This window comes from Ursus arctos, unplaced genomic scaffold (assembly GCF_023065955.2).
Source record: "Ursus arctos isolate Adak ecotype North America unplaced genomic scaffold, UrsArc2.0 scaffold_17, whole genome shotgun sequence".
Classification (NCBI taxonomy): domain Eukaryota; kingdom Metazoa; phylum Chordata; class Mammalia; order Carnivora; family Ursidae; genus Ursus; species Ursus arctos.
This window is the reverse complement of record NW_026622841.1, coordinates 3,748,780-3,771,371: the sequence shown is the minus strand read 5'-3', so window position 1 is coordinate 3,771,371 and position 22,592 is coordinate 3,748,780. Positions and strand designations below refer to the sequence as shown.

Below are 22,592 nucleotides of genomic sequence, written 5' to 3'. Positions count from 1 at the left end.
AAGAGTCAGAGGGGATAAAAGGACATCAGGCATCAAAATCCATGTGCCGAATTCATACAAGTATTAATAGAAGTATCTCTAGGTCCTCCCTCACCGTGTGAATTTTATTTTTCTGTTACACACAGTTCTAAAAGTCACACATATCTCTTCTCCTAGGCTACCACAAATTAACAGTAGCAAATTGGAAGTAAGGAAAAGCACACAGATAACAGTGGGAAATGATAGCAGAGGACTGAATAGTAAGGGAGAAGAAAGGGGGGAAAACCTGTTGTAAAAGAATGAATCACATGAAAAACACAGCTTTGCAGGCCACTTAGTGGAAATGGAATTGTTCTCTGCCCCTTTGTGGTCGGTACTGACTGTTCACAGTTTTTGTATCTAGTTGTCAGGCAAATGTTAATAGTGTACAGTAGACTTCAAGTAATGCGACAAAAGCGTGTCCATTTTATGTAGATTTTCCAGTGTTTAAACATTTTTATAAAATTCTGCTTAAAAGAGTAAACCTTCAACTATCCAGAACACCCAGCTTCCCCAAATGGGTCCTAAATACTTGTGGTTTTCAGTCAATAATGTATTTTAAATCATTGATGGGATAAATTCTTTTTGTATTTTTTGGAAACACTTTTGCGTATAATTTCACAATGGTTAAGTCTGCTTTCTGCATCTGTTTTAATGTGTATATATATATATATATATATATATATATATATAAAATATATTTAAGGCGAATTGGCTGGAAACTATTTGGTTCTGTTCTTCTGACATGCCTATTTCCTTTCTCCCTCCCCCATCATCTGGGATGCTTTCTGTGATCCCGCCTTGGGAAGAGGGGAGCGCCTCTTGCGTTGTTTCAGCTTGCGTGGGTCTGACTACACCCGCAGCTGCCCATTCAGCCCATTCACCTCCAGTCTTTCCATTTGCCCACTTGGCGGAGGTGAGGTGCTGGGTGCTCTGCCAGAAGGAACTGGAGACGATGTTACCAAGATGTGCGAAGTTGACCACCAGGGTACCTTTAGCTTAATAAGAAACAAATAATGCTAAATATAGGGGTACTACTGACACTTACACTTAAATGTAACTTTTCTATTTTCTATTTTAACCAATCTTTTTTCTGACATCACTGAGGTTACGGTACAAGCCAACTTCTCCTTCTTAAAAGGTAGAAATGAAGCCTAACATATGATATACTATCTAAAAATAATCTTAGGAAAATGCTACTTGTTTTTTCTTTCTTTTTTTTTCGTCTTCTTCTTCTTTTTTTTTTTTTTTTTGGTACCTATGTAAGGTCTAGCTTTTAACATTTCTAAGAAAGAACTTTGAAAATAGCCACCTGGATTGTTTGATTGCTAGTGAACACGGTGGGATTGTTGCAGGGATAACTGTGGTTACAAACACAGAAGTTAACAAGTAGACCACCTTTTGTGTATTTTACTTCTTGTACTCGGGAGGAGACTGAGCTGATAAAGAAAAATAACATTTGAACTTCTGTCCTAGAAGAATGTCACAAGAACTATTTATTGCTCACTGAAGAAATTAAATTACTTAATGAAGGTGAATTATTAACTTAATTTATTAGGAATTTAATTTGGGAGCTATTTTCATAGGGATATTGGCCAAGGCATGAATGATAACACTTTAATGCATAAAGACACTCGAATGACTTTAAATAGGCAACTAAGTGTATTTCAATAGAAACTGATATTTCTATGTTTTAAGTAATAACAATTCCTCAAAGAAGACCTATTGTCAATATAACTTTGCAATCAGTAAGGAAGTATGATTCCTTTAAGGTGAATTCATTTTCAAAAGGCGTGTTGCTGATCAATGACAGGCATTGTGACGTTACTGTCAGTGAGGTTCCATTTCTCAAACAATTGCAAAGTTGTGTCTCCTCACACTGTAGCTGTGCACTGGTAATATTGAGTCATTAAAGACCAGAACTCACACTGACTGACGTGTCTCGGGGTCTGGTCATAGCAGACAAGCTGGGTCACAGAGGCGTCTGAACCACATAACCCATATTAGGTCACGTGTTCGTGCGATGATTCCAGATCCCAAATCGAGTCTGCTTTTCCTGGCCTTAAAATAAGATGCGTTTGTTGCTTTTACTAGAGAGTTTCTACTTTACCTTTTAAAAACACAGTGGGGTGAGGGGCAGACTTTTATATATCTGTCTGTGAATTAGTGATTCAGATGAAAGCCAGAACTGGTAACTTAGGGACAGTTTACTGGAATCTTCTAGAAACATCATCATGTAATCATTGTTTTAGCGATTCATGAGTTAGGTGGGAGAATTATGAGAAAAAATATCTCATTCTCTAAATAAACTTGGTTTTTTTTTTCTTGGAAATTTTTAGTGATTTTAGTAATTTCCATGGTTATGTACAATACGGGATCTTTCTATAATTTCTAAAGCAGCACATCTAATGTAAATACAGGAACCCACCAATAGTGTGCATTTTCACCTGCCCCTTACCCACATATAAACACAGCTAGTGAGGTCAGAAGAGGCATTTTTCTGTTTGAAATCAAGACTTTTGCTTTATCTTTGAGCTGTGGCGTTTCAGATGAAGTAATTTACTTATGGCAGACTTACGGTGAGATGCTATTCTTTTAAAAATATCTAGATAACTTTATTGCCTATTTATCAGAAAATAGTGGTGGTGTGTATTTATTGCCTCAAGGTGTATGTGAAATACCCCTTTACATCTGCATCCTCATGGAAGGACCCAGACTGCTCTTTGCTGCAGTTTTCAACAATTCAGTTAAAATGCTTGATCAAATTGGGCTTCAATTGGGAGATCATTAATGAACTAATCCTTTTATTGACAGATCACTCAAGACCCGAAAGAGCATGTGATTTCTTGTGTTCTGCAGTAATGCGTTTGAAGCATTTACCAAAACTCCTAATGTACGTAGAAGCTGCTACACTGTTCTTAAGTAATGGATCATTTTTTGTTGCCGTTCTAAGCCGTGCTTCTCATCATGGGCCAGAAAGAAGCACACGGTTGGTTGACGTTCCAGAATCCTGACTAGGACTAAGCACAGGAAGTAAGGCTTCAACTTATTCCTAAGAGTAAGTGCTTCCTGTGAGAAAATGTTTTTAAGGTTTATTGATCGAGGCTACTTAGTAAGTTACTAATCTAGGAAGTTGTTCATTTAAAAAAATTTAGTCTTAAGTTGCTTTAGATGCTCTAAGTTAGCAGGGAAAAAATGGCTGGTATCTGTAGCTAAAGTAATGAGAGTCTTTGCTTTTGATTCTGGGCTATTTCTGTCTGATTCGGTGTCTCTGTTGTAGAGAGCGTCATCCCAGAGCACCCCAGTCGCTGGTCGAATCTATTCTCCGTTCCTTATCCTCATGGATTCAAACAGCACTCCTCATTTCAGCTCCTTTTCGCATGTCCCTCTGGTCACAGACACTCAGCTACCTCCTAGCTGAGGCACGCCGTTTGCCTCAGTTGCTTTGTGTGTAAGATGATGGAGTTGTGAGGGGCAAGGGCTGCAAGATAGCTGACGTGCTCCAGACGGGCTCTGGCACTCAGTGCCGTTGGAAGTGCCGGCTGCTGTCATCATTCATGGGGGCGTCTGGACACAGTGCCCCCGACATTATTATTAGTGCAGGAAGAGAGGAGGAGTTCCCTGAGCACGTGGAGCAGTGCCCCTGCAGGCAGCTTGCACCTGCTCATAGGACTTGCCTGCCCTTTACCCTAAGTGCAGCACAGGGTGTCTGCCGGCCTATTGTGGTGTGGGAACACCAGCACGGCGGCTCCTCCGCGGTCACAACTCAGGATGGATTGTTGGGGGAATGGGTGGAGTGTGCGTGGCACACGCTGTCATGGTCCTCTCTGCAAGCCCCCCTCCCCCACTGACATACATTTTGTATTGAAATAGCAACTCCAGGGGTACTAGTCAGCCTCTGATACCCACAGGCACTTCATTCCCCCCCAGCTGCGGGCTAATGTAAATGTTCTGAGCATGTTTAGCGTAGGCTTGGCGAAGCTGTGATGTTTGGTATATCAATTGTATTAAGTGAATCTTTGACTTATGCTAGTTTCAATTTAGGATGGATTTTTCAGGATGTAACCCCATAGTAAGTCAAAGAAAGCTCTGTATATTCTGTGCCATTATAAAAATGCTGCTAAATTGATTTTATGACCCATTAAGGAGTTAGAGCTCTCAGCTTGAAGAACATTGTCCTGGAGTATCCATTTAGGATTTCCCTCCTTATCTTGCCTCACAGTGACCTCAGGAAGGGTGATTGTGCTAGCAACTCATAGATGGTGGTGATGATGATAGTGATGATGGTGGTGATGATGGTGATGGTGATGGGTGAAGTTAATGATGATGGTGATGATGGTGGTGGTGATGGTGACAATGGTGATGATGATGGTGATGGGTGAAGATAATGATGGTGATGATGATGATGGTGATGGGTGAAGATGATGATGATGATGATGATGGTGATGGTGGTGGTGGTGATGGTGACAGTGGTGATGATGATGGTGATGGTGACAATGGTGATGATGATGGTGATGGGTGAAGATGATGATGGTGATGATGATAGTGATGGTGATGATGATGGTGATGATGGTGATGATGATAATGATGGTGATGATGATGGTGGTGATGGTGACAATGGTGATGATGGTGGTGGGTGAAGATGTTGATGATGGTGATGATGATAGTGATGGTGATGATGGTGATGATGATGGTGGTGATGGTGACAATGGTGATGATGGTGGTGGGTGAAGATGATGATGATGGTGATGATGATAGTGATGGTGATGATGGTGGTGATGGTGACAATGGTGATGATGATGGTGAGGGGTGAAGATGATGGTGATGGTGATAGTGATGGTAATGATGATGGTGACAGTGATGATGGTCATTTAGCTACCACTTATTTGCATGGTCTTACCTTATTTTTAAAATTTTAAAGCAATACATGCTTATTTTAACTAGTAGAGTAAAGGTGTATAAAATAATTAGCATTCATAATAAAAACGGCTAAAGAAAGTTATTAATCTTTCCCCTTCTCTGCCTCTCCATCTGCCCTCCCACAAAGGTAACCCATGAAAACAGCCTGGTTCTGTTTTCCTCACCTTTCTCTCTGCTCTTGCGTATGTGTGAAAACATGTACTACGTGTGGGGTTATCTTTATTCTCTGAAAAGTAGAATCCATCTGTGCACTTTGATTTTCTCACTTAAAACTATGTCCTGGAGCGCCTGGGTGGCACAGCGGTTAAGCGTCTGCCTTCAGCTCAGGGCGTGATCCTGGCGTCATGGGATCGAGCCCCACATCAGGCTCCTCCGCTATGAGCCTGCTTCTTCCTCTCCCCTGCTTGTGTTCCCTCTCTCGCTGGCTGTCTCTATCTCTGTCGAATAAATAAATAAAATCTTTAAAAAAAAAAAAAAAAACTATGTCCTGATCGCCTCTCAGAGAGATGTCTTAGTCTGTTTTGAGGCTGTAAACTTTTCAGGCTGTGGCTGTCCCACATTTGTTCAGCCTCTAGCTTATTGGTGGGTGTTCAGGTTGCTTCTGGTTGTGGACCACCCCAAATCGTGCTGCTGGATGTTTACGTATTTCAAAGGACAAGCTCTCCAGTAGGCGCCTTGCAGGGTCAGGGAGTTTGTCGTTTTCATTGTCAAATTGCTTTCCAGAACCGTGTCATCCCGTCAGCTCACCAAGCGTGCGGCGTCCCAGGCTCAGTGTGAGCCTCTCACGACGCTTGAGCCACCGGGGCCTCACACAACTCCGTGCTTGTTTGTCCTGGCAGAGTCCTGTGGGGGGGGGGTGCGTGGGTGCCTGAGTGTGTGAGCACGGGGCTCGGAGGGCTCCTTCTGTGTCCCCGCCCAGCTTCTTAGCCTGCTGCTTCTCATGTGTCCTTGGCGTTGCTCTCTAGGGTATGAATTTACTTCAACAATAAACGTTCCTTCATATCTTCTTGGACAAGGTAAGGATTTCTTCTGCCCTTGCCTTTTCCCGAACACCGGGTCTGCAGCTCTGGGAGAGTGCTTCCAGCATTTTGTCGTGCATTGAAACGAGTTGAAGGTGTCCTTCTCACATCCTACCTTTCAGTTCTGTGAAGACAAGGGCTGCCTCTCCCTCGTGCGTCTCTGCAGTGAGTGACCTGCCACCAGGTTGCCGGCGCTCAGTCCATGGCATCAGAGCACACAGAAGTGTGTGGGCAGAGGCTCTGTGTCCATGGTTGTGGACCGTCATCTCCATCTGCCATTTTCTCATGCGTCACTGCGCCACCTAGGGTTCCCGTCATCTGTCCTGAGATGGGGAGGCATAGGCCAGCTGCTGATTCCCCCGGACCAGGCTTTGCAGAGGAGATAGTGGGGTGGGGCTTGACAGCATCCCGGCGGTCACTTGGGTTCCATGGATGCTGAGCAGTTCTGCCTCTATGGCACCGTCGTTTGGCCTGAAACAGTATGCGTTCCCTGCACGCCCGGGGACCAGACACAGCTGTAGCGCCGTGACACATGCCTGTGCCCGGGGAAGCCTTCATCTCCCAGGTTTGAAGGGACACAGGTAGATTGGCCTCAGGTGATGTCGTAGGTTAATACTTACTATCTCCGTAGTACCGCTGATGTCAGATGTAATGGATTAAAATCGCCCGGTGGACTGGAGGTGTACTTCTGTCTCCCGGCTGCCAATCTCGGTCTGGGTCTGCAGTTCCCTCTCTCTCTGACCTCATTTTCCAGCTGTCCTCGAAAGACTCCTTCCTGGAGGTCCTTAGCCTGCTGAGTTGCTAAGGTGATGGCTGTTGCAGCCCAGCTCGAGAATGAGGGACGTGAGGGCTGTGTCGGACAGAACGAGCGTACAGTAACAACCCCCGTGGCTCTGCGGGTCAAGTGACTGAGCTGGCTGTCCCGCTCACGCTCCTCGCCTGTCTCTGTGGAGGCGGCTAGGTGCCCGTGCTCAGGCGCTCGGCTGATGGGCTGCCACCATCTGGACCATTGCTGGTCACTGTGGTGGGTGTGGTGGGTGGCATGCACGCCTGCTTTAAAGGCTCCCCGGACGGGACATAGCGTCGCTTCTGCTCACATGTCCTCACCCGCTTCTGATCTCAAGGTGGCAGGGGAGGGTGGTCTGCAATGTGCTTGGAAAAGAACTGGCCAGCAACCCTCATGCTTGCTACGGAGGCCAGGTAGAAAGGTGGGAAGAAAAGACAGAGGAAAGGACAGCAGATTCTACGACTATAAGGAAGAAACTCTTGTCTCGTAAGAGATGAGCTGACTAATTCTGCCAAAGAGAAGTTCCGAAAACGCTCTGATTGACGGCAGCATCATTGTAACAAATTTATGGCCTCCTGGGTGATTGCTTTGAAGGACAGCAGTTGTCTCTACAGAAAGATGTTCTGTAAAGAACGTTGGAGTGCTTGTCAGCTCATACTGGCATCTTTAATACATGGCCTGACCCACGCACCCATTACCATAAACTCAACCACAGGCAGACATCCGGAGGGGAAGACACCTGAGTACTTCCTGGGGGGGCCATGGAAGCGCGCAGGAAGTGCCGTTGGCAGGGGGGCTGCCCCAGCCCACAGGAGCCTTGCCACCTCCTAGAAGGCTGGGAGTCCTGTTGTGGCTTTCTTCAAGACTTCTGGTTCTTTCTACCTTGTTGAAATCATAATTTCTCATTTCATAGTTACTAATGTAGTCACTTCTTGACTGTAACTGATAAGAGGGAATCATCGTGTGTCTTTCACAGCTGCACTGTTTCAGTGCTGGGGGATCTTTGGCCAAAAGGAAAAGCCCTGCTTTTGGAGGATTTGAAATATCAAATAGGAGTTTCCATGTGGGGGAGCATGTTAATGTCCATATAGGGCGATTTTACAGATCAGCTTATCAATGTGCAATAAACGAACAAATGAATGGCTACCACTCCCGTGGGATTTGGCCACCATTTGAAGGAAACCCTTGAGTTTGTGTCCTCCACAGGGGGGAGGAGCCCTGCCTTGTATTACCTCCGGGTGCGGGGTGAGGCTCTGGCCTCGAGGAGATGGCGGCCTCCAATCCAGTTGAGAGACGTAACACTGGGTCTCTAAGGCTTTTGTGTTTTAGAGAGAACTTGCCCCGAACTAACAAATCTCCTTGATTTCTCAGAAAGCATTTGCGTGCTCCCTGGTTGATCAGGAGATTCTGGTTACCATCTATGTTCTCCTTTTGTTGTACTGTTAAAAAAAAAGGGCAGAGATGATGACGTCAGGTAAGAACATTGTGCGACACGATATTGAGTCAGACTAAAGACAGTAATATGGTTTTCTATATTCTTTTATCCACTCAGTAAATCTTTATCGAGGGCCTGCTGTGTGCTAAGCACTGTTACAGGTGTTCAGAACTATGGCCAATATGATACGGTGCGTGTGACGGGCTGACTTACGATATACACGTCATTGTCAAATTGCCTCTTGGCTAGGGCCATCGGGTATGTCCCGCTGAACCTGAGAGAGCAGTACACTGGATGAGGCATACATCTTGGCCTCAGCATTGACCCTGTTGGAAGGAAAACAAACGCGGTCTTCGTATTCTGGTGGAAGCAAGGCCCTTTCTGTTTCCAGCAGCCACGCCTCTGCTCATGCTGCTCCCTTTCGCATCTTTCCTGCCCTTCGCTGCCTTTGGAAATCCTTTTTGACTACTTAGGGCAGCTCAGCGTTTTCTCTTTGAGAAGCCCTCCTACGTCCCCTCCTCCTTTTGGGAAGCAGAAGCTCTTCCTTCACAGTGTGGCCAGGACCCTTCCCTCCACTGGTTCAGCATGTCCCTGTTTCACCCTGTCTTGGTCACTGTCTTCTTACCCATTGTCTCTGCCTGCGTGTTGCTGCTTCTGGCCCTCAAAACTCGAAGAACATTTTCAGGTTGGAGTGGGTTTTCAGGATTATCTGCTACCCCCCTGCCTTTTTCGTAGATGAGGAGAAGGAGACTGAGGGCAACTTCCAGATACTGGTCAGGGTCTCCCAGTGGTCACGGTGGTAGAAATTAGATGAGAGGAAGCTCCAGTCTATTCAACGTGCAAGTTCACTAAATACTTGAGTAAATATGTTATTGGCAGTCGTATCTTAAAAAAAGAAGAAAGAACTTGCAATCATTTGTCAGCAATGTAATCTGTCAAAGTGACGTTACTTCCGTGTCACAATCAGATTCATCTTCTATCACTTTGACCTAAGATGCTTTTCTGAGGACGAGAAGGTGCTGTAAGGGTGGGACCTACCTGCATTTCCGTTCATCTTACTGCCTTTTTCACCCTCAATCCATGGTGTTCTTTCTTGACCTCTTAGAGAGATACGCACTTCTGTTTTGTGTTAAATGCCCATATAAATAAGTTATCAATAATCAATATATTCTTCTGACACCATGTTGTATATTTTACAAGTCCTTTTTCTTGCAAGCAAATGTTAGCATTCCTAACTCTTAATACAATTAAATAAACTGAAATAGGTATTTATCCGTTGAGGACATGGTTTGCTGGAGTTACGGGGCCAAGAAACAGTAACTGCATTCAGTATGTCTATGTTTCTTGTTGGCATCTTGGCAACTAACCATAGAGATTGTGGGGTTTTTTTTGTTATTTGTGGTGTTTGTATCAATATTCATACAGATACAGTAATTCAGTGTGAAGGAAAATCAGTGTTTTCTGAGCTGATTTGCATATGCGTGTCAGATCTAGCTATGCCGTTTTTATGGCATGGAGGAAAACAAAATGACCTTTTACCAAGTTTTTGATTCTAGAGGATTCTGTGTTTTGAGTTTGGAGGGAGGGGCTGCAGAGGAAAAGGGAAGAAGCAATTGTTGATTTATATCATGATGCCAGCAACAGTCAGGAACCTCAGATGCTTTTCAGCTATAATTGTATCTTTGCTCAAGGCTACTGTAGTTAGACTACATTAAATTCCATTGTCAGTCGGCTCTAGAGTTTCAAGGAGCTTGTGCTGATGCTGACCGTAGGATGGTCCCAACTATCCTTTGTGCTTCTTCTCTTGTTGTAAAGTACAGTGTTATTTTATACACCGGAGATAGTGCATCACGAGAATACATTATATCACTCATTGATAGGATTATGGCACAGTAATCAGAAATACGTGTCAAAACTTATCTAGCTCGCTACCCTCTTCGAGTCCTTGGTTTTCATTACAATTATTTTCCAAAAAGAAATCGAAAATAAAATGTCATTGTGAATAGCATATATCTGAAATGGATAGTTTACCCTTAACGGGAATAGCAGAACACAGTACAGAAGCTTTCAAGTGGCTTCTATCAAAATAATTATCTTAGCAATTATCTCTGCCATTCAGTTAACTTTTGCATGCGACTGGCGTTTCTGTGTCTCTGTGTTATCAACCTCTCGCTTAGAGTTCTCCCAGGAACTATTATACTGACAGATTTTATTTTATTATTAGTATTATTATTACTTTATTTTATTTTTTAGCGCAGAGGGAAAAAAAGGAAGAGAAGGGGCTATTTAACAGGAATTGCACCGGGATGCGTAAGCAGATAGTACGTTCCTTGGAGATCACGGTGGCCGCCTGCGCTGGGAGGTGCTCTGGGCAGGGTCTCCTGACAGCGATCGCACCAGCCAGCCTTGTAAGGCAAAGCCCAGCGGGGACGCTGGACGTTAGAAGTCAGTCCGGAGAAGCCCACGAGGACGTGTGTACTTGAGCGTCTTAAAAACTTTCATTCCTCCACTGTACTCACAAGTCCGTTTTTTGAAATTGAGGGGCAGACGTTCTCAGTTACCAACTCTTCCGTTCAATTACACTTGAGTCAGAGACGTACCAGCCCAGCGAGATCAGCGTCTACTTCCTGCTCTTCCTTCCTTTTTCAGGGAAGTTGAGCACACAGGAAGTGTTAGGGAAGGGGTTTCTGTTCGCTTAAGTGAATACATTAAATTGCTTTTGCTTTAAAAAAAATTTTTTTTTCACTTCGTGGAGCAGTTTTCAGAATGTGATCCCCATTGTTCAGATGCTGGACCATGGTGGAGAAATGGTTTGGGAAGAAGCCTGCTTTGACCTCTACCTCCCTCTTCCCCCCACATCTGTGATTTTCAGGCAGAATTGTTCTGCAAGAGAAATGGATCTCTCAGTGGGGTAACTTTCTTGCAGTTCACTCACCACTGAGGTGGGACCCCTTTGGCTCGTCTCGTGGTCTTGCGTGTGTACTTGAGTGAGTAGAAACACTTTAAAAAAAGTAAACTCCATGCTTTTCTACTGTCATATTTGATTTGAGCTGTGCTCTGATGGTTGTTGGAAGCTAGCATGAAATGCGGTGCCTGCCTGACCCATTTTCGCAGCCCATTATCATAATTTCACTGTCGTATGGCCACTGAGTTAATGTACTTACAAATGACAGAGAAAGTGTGTTACATGACCTTAGGGTTTTCAAAAATTAAATGACGTGGTAGGTCGTATTTCAAAGAATAGCTAAGGAGAATGGTTTTCTTTCCTGCATAAAGTGTCACTACGCATAGCAACAGGATATTGTATTTCTTTTTTATTACACAAAAATGTGAAGCTTTTAAACTCCTAGATTCCCCACATAAAATTTAATATTGGGGTAGGGAATGAGATATCCAGTGGATAAATCTGCTTCCCCATCCCCCCATCCCATCTCAACCCCTCTTTCTCTCCAGATGAAGCACCATCAAAACTTAGAGATGCAGAAATACTTTGAAATTCTTGTTTGGTGATGAATTTAGTATTTTCCCCCCTAAACAAAGCCATGAATTCCCAGCCAAAAGGCAATGAAGTACTTAGATTTACTAAAACATGCTTTGTTGGGGTGCCTAACTGTGGCTTATGTTTTTTTCTTAAGTGCCTTAGGAATTACTTCTCTTTCATTTTAAAAAGTGTTGTTTTTTGTTCGTTGTTTTAAAGATTTGAGTCTTTCGGCTTGAGGTTAAATGAGATCTGGAGGAACTTTTAATTACAGCAAGTGATACTGGTACATCACGGAAGGGGTGGCTGGGGATGAAGGGCCTGAGGGACACCCCGTGCATTCGGAGACGTGGGACAGACCGCAAACGTGCAATCCTGTGGTAGGACCTCCCCCTGTCCTCACCTAACTGTGAGAATCAAGTCACTCATCTGTTCTCGAATTCTCTTTCCAAGTACGAACAATGTATGCCAAGCGGTAGTTCTCTGAAGGAGCCCTCAGGACTTGAAAAGCCACAGACTGACTTACAGATCACACGCACCTGGGCCTCCACACAACAGTAAGAATCCAGAGTCCTTTGCAAGCTGTCTGTGCAGCTAAACCTAGGGCCTGGGTCACAGGGAGGCGGCTGTGTGGTGTCGAGTTGCAGACCCACCTTGACTGGAGTTTAGTGAACACATACCTGACTGGTCTGTAGAAGGAATAGTAATTATCGCTGTTCTCCAGAAGACACCAGAATGAGGGGAAAACAAGTCACAGGCTTATATTCTGTTGAAACATAAGGATGTCCTTTGAAAGCCAAAAAGTGGGACTAAAATTGCGCAGTTTAGATTTTCTTCTGGCTCCTATCTGCAGACTGCGATTGATGGCACTTGAGTCACGAAGTATGGGTGCGGGCGCCCATCGATCTCCTGCAGGACCTGCGCCCCGAGTGTGGGAGGGACTGCTGCACGTCTGCTCCGTGCACCACGGAGCCTTCCAAATGTCAGGTCTGGTGAAGCCCCTGGCAGTGTTGACATAAAGAATATTACTTAAAGTTACTAAAATTTGATGAAGCTTCTAAATTTAGTCTGCACTCTATTGTGCACCAAAATTAAATTGCTGGGGGAAAAAAAGAGGTGGTGGCAATGTGTGTTCAGAAATGACTTGTCATAATTAATTTTTTTTAACCCAACAAATTAGAACATTTAAACATTTTTCTGACATAGCCAAAAAGTTTTTATTTTTTATTACGGATGTAGCGGCTCCGAAAATTGCTTTATTTCCTTGATTTCAATGGACACTAATTGCATGGTTCTATCTTTTCTTAAAACGAATATACACCACGGATACGGAAATATTAAAACGTCTTCCGCGGGAGGGGGGGGGGCATGTCGTTTTACATTGCCGCTCTGCCCACAGTCCTGCACCGGCTGATCTCCCTTTCTGAATCACTACGCCAACAGAAAATATAAGTTCGTGCTGCATTTCGGCCCCACGGGAGGGTGGGGGGAACAAGGGGACTGCATTTCACACACTGGGTAGGGGCCACGCTGAGCGGACTCCGGGGCCTGGCTCCCCTCTGGTTCTGCGTGGAGTGAGAGGCAGGGCTGGGAGGCCACGAGGCAGAGGGCCGCTCCTGGCTTCCAGAGCTCAGACAATGGCCAGGCCTCCTCCGTGTGGGCCCTGCAGCCGGGGCAGGCAGGAGGCTTCCTGTGTCTTCGGGAGGGGAAAATACGCAGGGAGAGGAGAGAGGAGGGAAGGAGCAAGGCGCTTCCTCTGAGAGCGAGTGAGCACGGGCTGGGGAGGGGTAGCCTCTAGTGAAAGGATGCTCTCGCCCCTTATTAGGGAGATGAAGCTGGGAAAAGAAGTGTTGCAAATGGGCACTCACCTCTTAAACGGGAGAGCTGTTTTGTATGCATATTCAGTTCTGACACAGGCTTGAGAAGAAAGATGGGGAGCATTTCGCATATGTGGAAATGCGTAAAATTGGGCATTCTAAAACAATAACAGCGCTGTATCCTGCATGCCATTCTCCCTCATCTTACAGACACAGGGCAGGCAGGGCTACACCTTAGGGGCTGTAACTTCCTGATGAATCTCAGGGACAAGGTTAGAGCCCCTCCCCCCCAGAGCCAGCTTCCTTAAGGAGCAGTGGGGATGAAGGGGCTTATTAATACCATAAATCGCCTCTCCTGTCAGTCAAACACGGAGCAACGCACGACATGATACTGGCCGTTTCGGTGCTGGAATATAAATCACTGAAGATTAAATTATTAGATAATTTGGAAACTTAACAGTTTGCATTTTGCACTTGGAATTGTTTTGCTGACTTGCACTTTTCTTGGCTGTCCGGGATTTTATTAACCGTCCTTAAGACATCTATCACCTCCCTCCTCTTCATTTTCCAATGGGCAAATTTTCCCAGGAAGGAGAGTTGCAGTGGTGATGCCTGCAGTCGCTGCTCCAAAAAGATTGCTGTATTTTCATTGACATGCAGTGCATTACCATAATTGGCTTTTCTACATGATAGGAGAGAGGAAATAATAATGTCATTTTATTTACAGCCAGAGTGTCGCTTTATGAGACTTCTCCAAGTTTCTGCCATGCTGTGTAGGTCAAATGACATCTTTTGATCAGTCCTGTCCAAAGACATCAAAGCTGAGTGGCATGTAATGGAGACCTAGTGACAAACCAAATCTAGGAAAGAAATAAGACTGCCAGTTTCCCATTAAACAGCGTGCTAAACAGCACAGCTTCCCCGTGTCGGCTACGAAACCACTCTGACCACCTAAATCAGGAGAATGAAAGGAAGCTGAATTGGACATTAGTACTGCAAATGACTGCAGTGATTGTCACGACCGCCCTCCCCCCAGTGCCCCCCCCACCAAAAATCAGCAAGCAAACCATGCGAGTCACAGTGGGGCTGCTCTGCGCCCGTTCGCCTCTCTCCTGCCACTTGCTGGTTTTCTGATCTGGTTTATTTAGGCTTGACATCAGCCAAATGGTGTAGCAGGACATCTCTGACAGGTATTCTTCCTGATTCAACGGGAGGGAGGCACCACTCAGGAAATTTGGGTCTTCTGAGGCAGGATTTCGGAGCGATGCACTTCCCCTCTTCCACCCATTTTCTTTCCTCTATGATCCCTGTTGGGGTGGTGTTTCCCATGCCCAGTCAAATCCCTTAGGGCCACCGGAACTTTGGAGGAAGTGTGAGTGACTCGGGGGAGGCTTGGTGTCCACGGCCACACACAGTGCAGATAAGGGGTTTGGTTTTTTGAAGGATGTTTAAACAGGCATTTTATACTAGAGTTTGAGAAACGAAGTTATTTCTGCTCCATGCAGTCAGGTTCACCTTCCCAGGTGATCGGGCCATGGAAACGTGTACCACTTGCACGGACAAAGCAGCATCCTCGGTGCGTCCGTCTCTGTCGACTGGCTTCGGGCTACACATAGTGTCTCCTCCTTCTTTAATTCCTCTCTCCAGCGAGTCACTATCGCACAGAGGTTTGGGGCCAGGCTCGTGCTAGCCGCCAGGAGCCCAGGTCTGCTGGGATGTGCCGACAGGCTCAAGGGGAGCCGGCCCCGCAGGAGGACAGCTCACTAGGCCCGTGATGACCTGTGCACAGGTGGGAGGGTCCCGGAGGGCTGGCAGGTGGCAACGCAGGATTCTCTGGTCAGGAGGCCCTGGGTGGGCAGAGACGGGGCCTCAGTGGGCATGATTACAAACAGATTTTTTTTTTTGGTCTCCCCCCTTTTTTATAATGGTAAAATGTAAACAACGTACGGTTTGCCACTTCAGCTCTGTTTAGTGGCCTCCACACGGTCACACGCCGTCCCCACCATCCATCTCCAGAGTGTTTTCATCTTCCCAGACTGAAACTCTGCCCCACTGAACGCTCACCCCCTTCCCTCTCCCCAGCCCCTGGTCACACCCTGCGACTTCCTGCCTCTGTGACCGGCCCGGGTCCACGTGGTTGGACGCGGATCCCAGCGACGCCCTGCAGCCCTCCCGTGGACAGCAGTCCCTGGAAAGCCTGTCCCCGGAGCCTGTCATGGCCGATCCAGATGAACACGGCTTTCAGGCAGATCTGCCCAGGAGCAATTTTGCGGACCTTCATGCAGATAAAGATCTGATTTTACAAACAGCATATTCTGAAGACAGGATTCATTTTAAACGCACGCCGCTCACAGCTCCTGATGGAAATGGTTCCGGGTGCAGGTAGGGGTGCGCGTCGGAGCCTCGCTCTGCAACAGACCGCCGGAGAGGACCCTGCTCGACGAGCTGCCGCTGCTGCGCTCCGGGGCAGCTCACGGAACCCCTGTGCCTCGTGTCCCCACACGGAAGTGGACAGGAAGAGTGGGCGTTGCCCTTATCACTGGGGAGAGCCTAACGCAGTTAATACGTGCACAGAGCTTAAGATAGTGTCTGGTCCCGAGAAAGCGCTCAATAAATACTACCTGGTATTAGTCAAGGACGTTTTCATCCAAAGCATATTGCTGGTTGAGCAGATATTCTATGGGTATGAAATACTTACCCAAGAACAAGCAAATTATGTCTTTCAAAATAATAGTATATTATTAATCCTTCCAAGTAAATTTCTAGTGTGCCAAGAAAAGTCCTTCTCTCTATCTAGGTGGATCATTATCTCAGTATATTTTTTTTCTGTTTGGGACCAGATTTCAGTGTCGTCATGGAGAAAATGCTGCTGGTGATCACGGTGGGCTCTCACCCTTTCTGTAGAGAATGTGTGCATATGCGTGTACCTTTTTCTTTTCAGGCTCCCTTGCGGGGATTTGAGAACCGTTAGCGGTCAACAGCCTTTTTTCTACACGTGACTTGGCTTGGCTAGTTTCCACTTTCAAATCCTCTCCTATAGGGTAGTTGAGATGAGATGTGCTTTCCTTGTCCCTCTGAATATTTCCGTTGCCTTTTCTTGGCTTAATAATTTTAACGTGCCCAGCATTTCTTTCCAAGTGGTTTCATCCCCAGAACCAACGGAGACAGAGAGGAGGAGAAGAACATGGGAACCGTGAAGCCGGGAGTTGAGTTTCCTCTAACTGCTCTTAGTGAGAAAGGCTGTCCGGTGGGAACAGTTGGAATAGAATTTGTTTTGTCTTTTCCACTCCACGGACGGATCTTTTATTTTCAAACCTTTGCCTAGAAGTGATCGAAACTGTACATTCTCCAAGAATCCTACCTGCAGCCAGGGCGCCTAGAGATGTGGTTGCTGGGTAGACTCAGGGGGCCACACGCAGCCTTCGCAAGAGGTCAAAGAGCAGATGTCCTTAGACTGATAGGAATTGCTGTTGTTAAATTTCTGAAAAGGGAAGTCATAACTAGTTTAAGGGCCCTGAGTTTCCCCCTCCCCCCGCCATCCCCCTTCCCCCCCGCCCACTTATGTGGAGCGTCCTTCTGGCTTCTGCTTCGGACCTCAGGGAGACACAATGTGAGGAACGCGCCGGGCTCGTGCCTAGACTGGGACCCTGGCGTGTCTTCCACCTTTTTAGCCAGGAGACTGTGTCTCCAGCTCCACTTAAGGATGCAGATGAAGAGTGAAATCCATTCACCTGCCGAATTCCCTTCTCTGGGTTGGAAATGCAGTCTGCCTGCGCCCCGTCCCCGGTGCGCTCAATAATGCAGTGGGATTTTGCTGCACCAAAGTGTCACCTGTCTAGGTGAGTCGTGCTGGTGTCTATGTGAAGTGACAGCCATCTTTGAGTACCCGCGTCTTTAACTGACTTCTCTTTCATCATTCATGTTGGGAAGGTAACATTTTCGACAAGGTGGTTTCCTCTCCCCACTCTTGTTTCTCCCCACCCCCTCCCCTCGCCCGCGCCCCTCCCCACTCTCTGAGCTCACCTGATCAAAACATCATCCTTGACAAAGGTTTCCTTCTCCAAATTAAATGAGCCCAACTAGCCTGGGAATTTTCATGAAGAAAGCAAGTGAAATGCTGATGTGCAAAGTTTAATGAATCTGGTAACAGAGAGAACATTATTGAGCCTGGATAATATGATCTAGTCTCCTCACACTTCCTGTAAAGAATGTATGGAAGTCAGTTACGTGGCGTGATTCTCACATCTGTCCTGCCCCATAATGGTAATTTGTGTAAGTAATGGAAACAGGTTAAATACTTTCCATTCTAATGTTGCCGGCAGGGATGAAAATGAACATTTCAATGGAATCATCTCGACAGGGCAGAGCGGGGAGGGGCCTGGACTGATTCATCTCCATGCCTACGGTGGTGGAGCCCTAATGAGAATGCCCGCACGGACGCGTGTGTAGTTCATCGGAGAGAAGGGGAAGGGCAAGGAATCCTCCGAGATCAGAACCGCGCGGCCACGCCAGTGCGGGGCTCCGTGGTCCCCCACGCAGACCTCCGCTAACCCGTGCTCCCCCTTCTGAGGGGCCGAGGGGGTGAGGAGGAGCCGGGGCTCTTTCCACCTCTCTGTTGGACGGCTGGCAAGGGGAGTCTTTGGCTGGCGAAACCCAGGGGTGGTCTCAAGATGCCTCTAGAACCTGGTTTCGAAAACATGAAGAGACAGAGCAGAACCTGTGTTTTCTTCATTTGCCTGTAATTATAAATGGTCAGCTTTTTGGATGTTTTTTCTTTGCCTAAAAAGTCATTTTCCATCCTTGGTTGTTGAAGAAGAGCCATTTTATTTGAGTAGTTGGTGCAATTTCACATTTTTAAAAAAATTGGAACTCGTTCCTTTTCATATTGTTCTATACACGTGACTTGAGGTCTAGAAAAAATATCAGGGTGTCCAGCAAGAGACGCACTCAGTTATGCCTGGTGTCCCATAATGTCCTTGTCACTTCAGCTGTGTGAATGTGGATTATTCAATGTGTTTTCATACTGAAATGCTGAAAGTATACATTGCATTTTCCAGTATCACTGCCTTCCTCCGATCTAGATGTTATTACTTAAAATCCAAGTGAGTTAAACATGGCAACCTTGAGTCGGCCAGCCTGTTACATGAAATGCCAATATCCGGATGATTCCAGATTAAATTTGGGGCGGGGGAAAAGTGGAGCGTCTTTTATCGAAAGGACACATCTTTCCTTTATATCAGGATATTTTGTTATCAGGTAGGAACAGACGTGGATGGGTGCTTGTCACCTTGTGTGAATGGGTATGTTGAGTAACCTGCTAGATTTTGAAGTGCAGATAAAGCTGACTTGTAGAAAGCAAGTCCTGTTCCGGGGAAAGCCTTTCTTCTGTTGCTTCAGCTCTTCCGGCAGGCAAGGCACCCACACTTCTGTTCACATCCATCCGAGGAACAAGGATCGCGAGGAGGCATTTTTCTGGAGCATTCACCTCTTATGGAATAGGAGACAGGATGGTTCAGGAGAACACCTTTCTGTTCTGTGTGATTGCGGAGGAGAGTGCGATGCAGGCTGGGGGGATATGAACCTAATTGCTCAGAGCCAGTGTTATTAAGACTCGAGGGAATTTGGAACTTTTCTACATTTAGCCATTAAAAAACAAATACAGCTGTCACTTCTCACCATTCTTAAAATGACTGTTGAATAGAGCAAATCTTGTTTTCTTGAAAGAAACAAAGATGTTTTTAAAAATGTTGGGCTGCAATTTGAGAAATATAATTTTTGTCTAATTTGCCAAAGATAAGATGTTTGTGCCTCATTGTAGAATTACAATTTGAGATGAAAATATTTTTCAGACAATATGTGTATATTTACATTGTAAAGCAGCAGGGCACACATTGTTGGTGTCAGATTAAACTCTAACAGGGGCCATATACATTGTCTTATGTCCACTTGCATTAGAATGCACAGAATTTCATGTTGCTGAAGATGACAGCACGTCTTTAGGGACACATTGGCATCCAGGAGGCACATTTTATGACTAAAAATATTAACAGGATTTAATTGTTTTTTTAAAAAAGTGAAATCCAACCATAGGATCTGGTTGTTTCATTCCCATTTTGGGAATGATAAGGTCTACGTATTTTTTATTTTTTTATTCATTCACACATGCACACGTGAGCACATGCACACACCCGCACATGTTCACATGCATGCACACATGCGGATGCACACACACACACGTTCGCACACACACATGAACACATGCACACACACAGTTCATATGCATGTACACACGCACATGAATGCATGCATGCACACACCCACTCATGTTCATATGCATGCACACGCAGACACCTGCACACATTCACATGCACACACACGGACATGCACGCACATACCTGCACGTTTGCACACATACACACGTGAGCACATGCACACACCCGCACATGTTCACATGCATGCACACACGCGGATGCACACACACACACGTTCGCACACACACATGAACGCATGCACACACACAGTTCATATGCATGTACACACGCACATGAATGCATGCATGCACACACCCATTCATGTTCATATGCATGCACACGCAGACACCTGCACACATTCACATGCACACACACGGACATGCACGCACATACCTGCACGTTTGCACACATACACACGTGAGCACATGCACACACCCGCACATGTTCACATGCATGCACACACGCGGATGCACACACACACACGTTCGCACACACACATGAACGCATGCACACACACAGTTCATATGCATGTACACACGCACATGAATGCATGCATGCACACACCCATTCATGTTCATATGCACGCACACGCAGACACCTGCACACATTCACATGCACACACACGGACATGCATGCACATACCTGCACACGCTCATGTGGATGCACACACAAACACATACATGTACACATTCACACATATGCACACACATGCACACGTGAATGCACGCACACACCCGCACAGGTTCACATATGGCACCCAGCGCACACATGCACACACACCTACACACTTCCACATGCACACACATGAATGCACACACACACGTGCACATACAGCTGGCAGCACCTTCTCTCCTGCCTCGCGGGTGCTGGTGTGTGCTTGTTCAGATGTTCTGTACGGCTGCTAGGTGTGTTCTCCCGCTGACACCGGGACACACCGCGTGTGCTGAGAGTGTCACACTCCACACCGCGTGCTAGGCTCAGGAAGGGCGGGGGGATGATGGCAAAGCTGTTTTGACACAAAAAGAAATGGCAGAAGATGATTTGGAGTCTTTGTTTTATTTGATGGGGAGAAATGTCATTTATTTCTGTAAGTAATTGTAAAAGGAGAATTTTATACAGCAGCTACCATTTCCAAGCTTACTCATTCATCAGATTTCCGTGAGGGGGGTGGTGAGGGTGGAGGGGAGCTGGCGGCGCGGCGGGGGGGGGGGTGGTTGGTGGAGCAGACGCCTCGGCGAGGAGCTGGCTCTGTTTTCCGTGCAGAGGTAGCTGCTCTCACAGAAATCTCCTAGGCTAAGACATTGTATTCATTCACCGTATGGAGTACAATGTTCTCATGGTTTCATCACGAGAAATAAAACAAATACTATATTTCGGTACATTGGTACCCATGTGGATTTTTAGGAAGTTGTAGCTCGTAATGAAAACAAAAGATCATCACAAATAATTGCCTAAACTCAGAAGTTTTTATGAGTCAGTCTCTCTCTCTCTGCCTCTGCCTAGGTAAAAAATTTTAAAAGGCATCTAGGAAAGCAATTATGAGGATTTACTGATAATAGGAGAAATAAAGCCCATTATTATGATGAGAGAATGCTACTTTCAGTCATGGTAGTGATTTAGTCACCACTGTTGTTCCTCGGGGGTTTCAAGGAAGTTGGCTGTTGTGTGACCGTGTATTAAGCTTCCAGTCGGGTGTAGAAATTTTCATGTAGGGTCCTGGGGCTTATGCTGGATCCCAGTGGTACAGGATGCATGTCTAGCCATAGTGTACTTAAGGATAAAAATTCCGACTTTCTGGTAAGAGAGTTTTTACCGACATCTGCAAGTCTGTGTGTCTCCGCACCTGATGACATCATTGCCCCAACCCCCCAAAAGTTCAAGTTCCCGTTTCTCCTCTTCCATCCTGTGCATTTGTGAGAATGAAACGCTGGATTTGAAAGTGGGGACACATTTCTGAGACGCAAGCCCTGGGTGGGTTGCGGAGTCTCTAAAACCCCTTCTCTCCATCCTCACTCACTTGTGTGTCCCAACACCCCTATTTAGGGAAGTTCACTCTAACAGGAAACGTGGTTGAGGAACTGCAGGGGCGCACCGTGTCTCCGGGACGGGGAGAGGCTCGCTACTGGTTCTCCGTGACGGCTCTTGTGCGAGCACGGGGAGGTGCTCGAGCCGAGTTAATTTCTCGTGTTGATTTCAGCCATTTGAAGAGAGAGTTCGCGCGCAAGTCTCCCCTCCTGATTGCCAAATGTCATCTGCCAGGCTGAACCTGACCCTATCTGATGAAAGTCTTTCCTGGTGTCGGTCAGTAATACCAGGTTGGAGCCCGGTGTTTTGGTCCTGGTTTGCTGATGTTGGGTTTGTAGTCCCAGACTTGTCAGACTGCCAGAGAGCGGTGTCCGTCCTTCCCCAGTGTGGAGGCAGGCACCGAAAACACGTGATGTCCCCATGCGTGGTGGCATTGGGCATGCACTGTTGGCGATGACAGACTTTTTAATTCATGGAACAAGAGAACATGTCTAGAGTTTACTATCATACCGTCCGGCGGTAGTGACGCACCTGTGTTTCCTCAGGTTCGTAGAAGAATTGTTGACTTCTTGGTCTTCTCCAGTTTAAGTTCTCTTAATATTGCAGGGTTCTTATACATTTTTCCTCTCTTCCTTCCTGGTATCACTGAAAACCAGTGGAAGTTTGTGGTCTCTGTCATCGGCTTAAGCTGTAATTCGTGCTGTTCCACTGGCTCGGTCGCATGAACGTAATGGGCACAAGGATCATAGCTGGTGTGCTCATTGGGAGGAGCCTTGACAGGGGGTCTCTTCTTTCTCCTTGAACTCGACACTGAATTGTGGGGTAGCAAGGAAAAGAAGAAA

The 22,592-nt window shown here is 46.2% G+C and overlaps 1 protein-coding gene across 2 annotated transcripts in view; it reads left to right on the top strand.

Annotated features, from left to right (window-relative positions):
• The window catches only part of TSHZ1 (teashirt zinc finger homeobox 1), a 74,808-nt gene that overhangs the window by 40,308 nt on the left and 11,908 nt on the right, over positions 1–22,592 (top strand). The window contains exon 1 of one of the 2 annotated variants that reach the window (XM_048218530.2): positions 5,430–15,856. The exons of the other annotated variant lie outside the window; for it this stretch is intronic. Within the exon in view, the coding sequence (XP_048074487.1) occupies positions 15,835–15,856 (22 nt within the window). The 5' untranslated portion in view covers positions 5,430–15,834. Of the gene's footprint in view, positions 1–5,429; positions 15,857–22,592 lie in introns of those variants that run through there. 2 annotated transcript variants of the gene reach the window in all.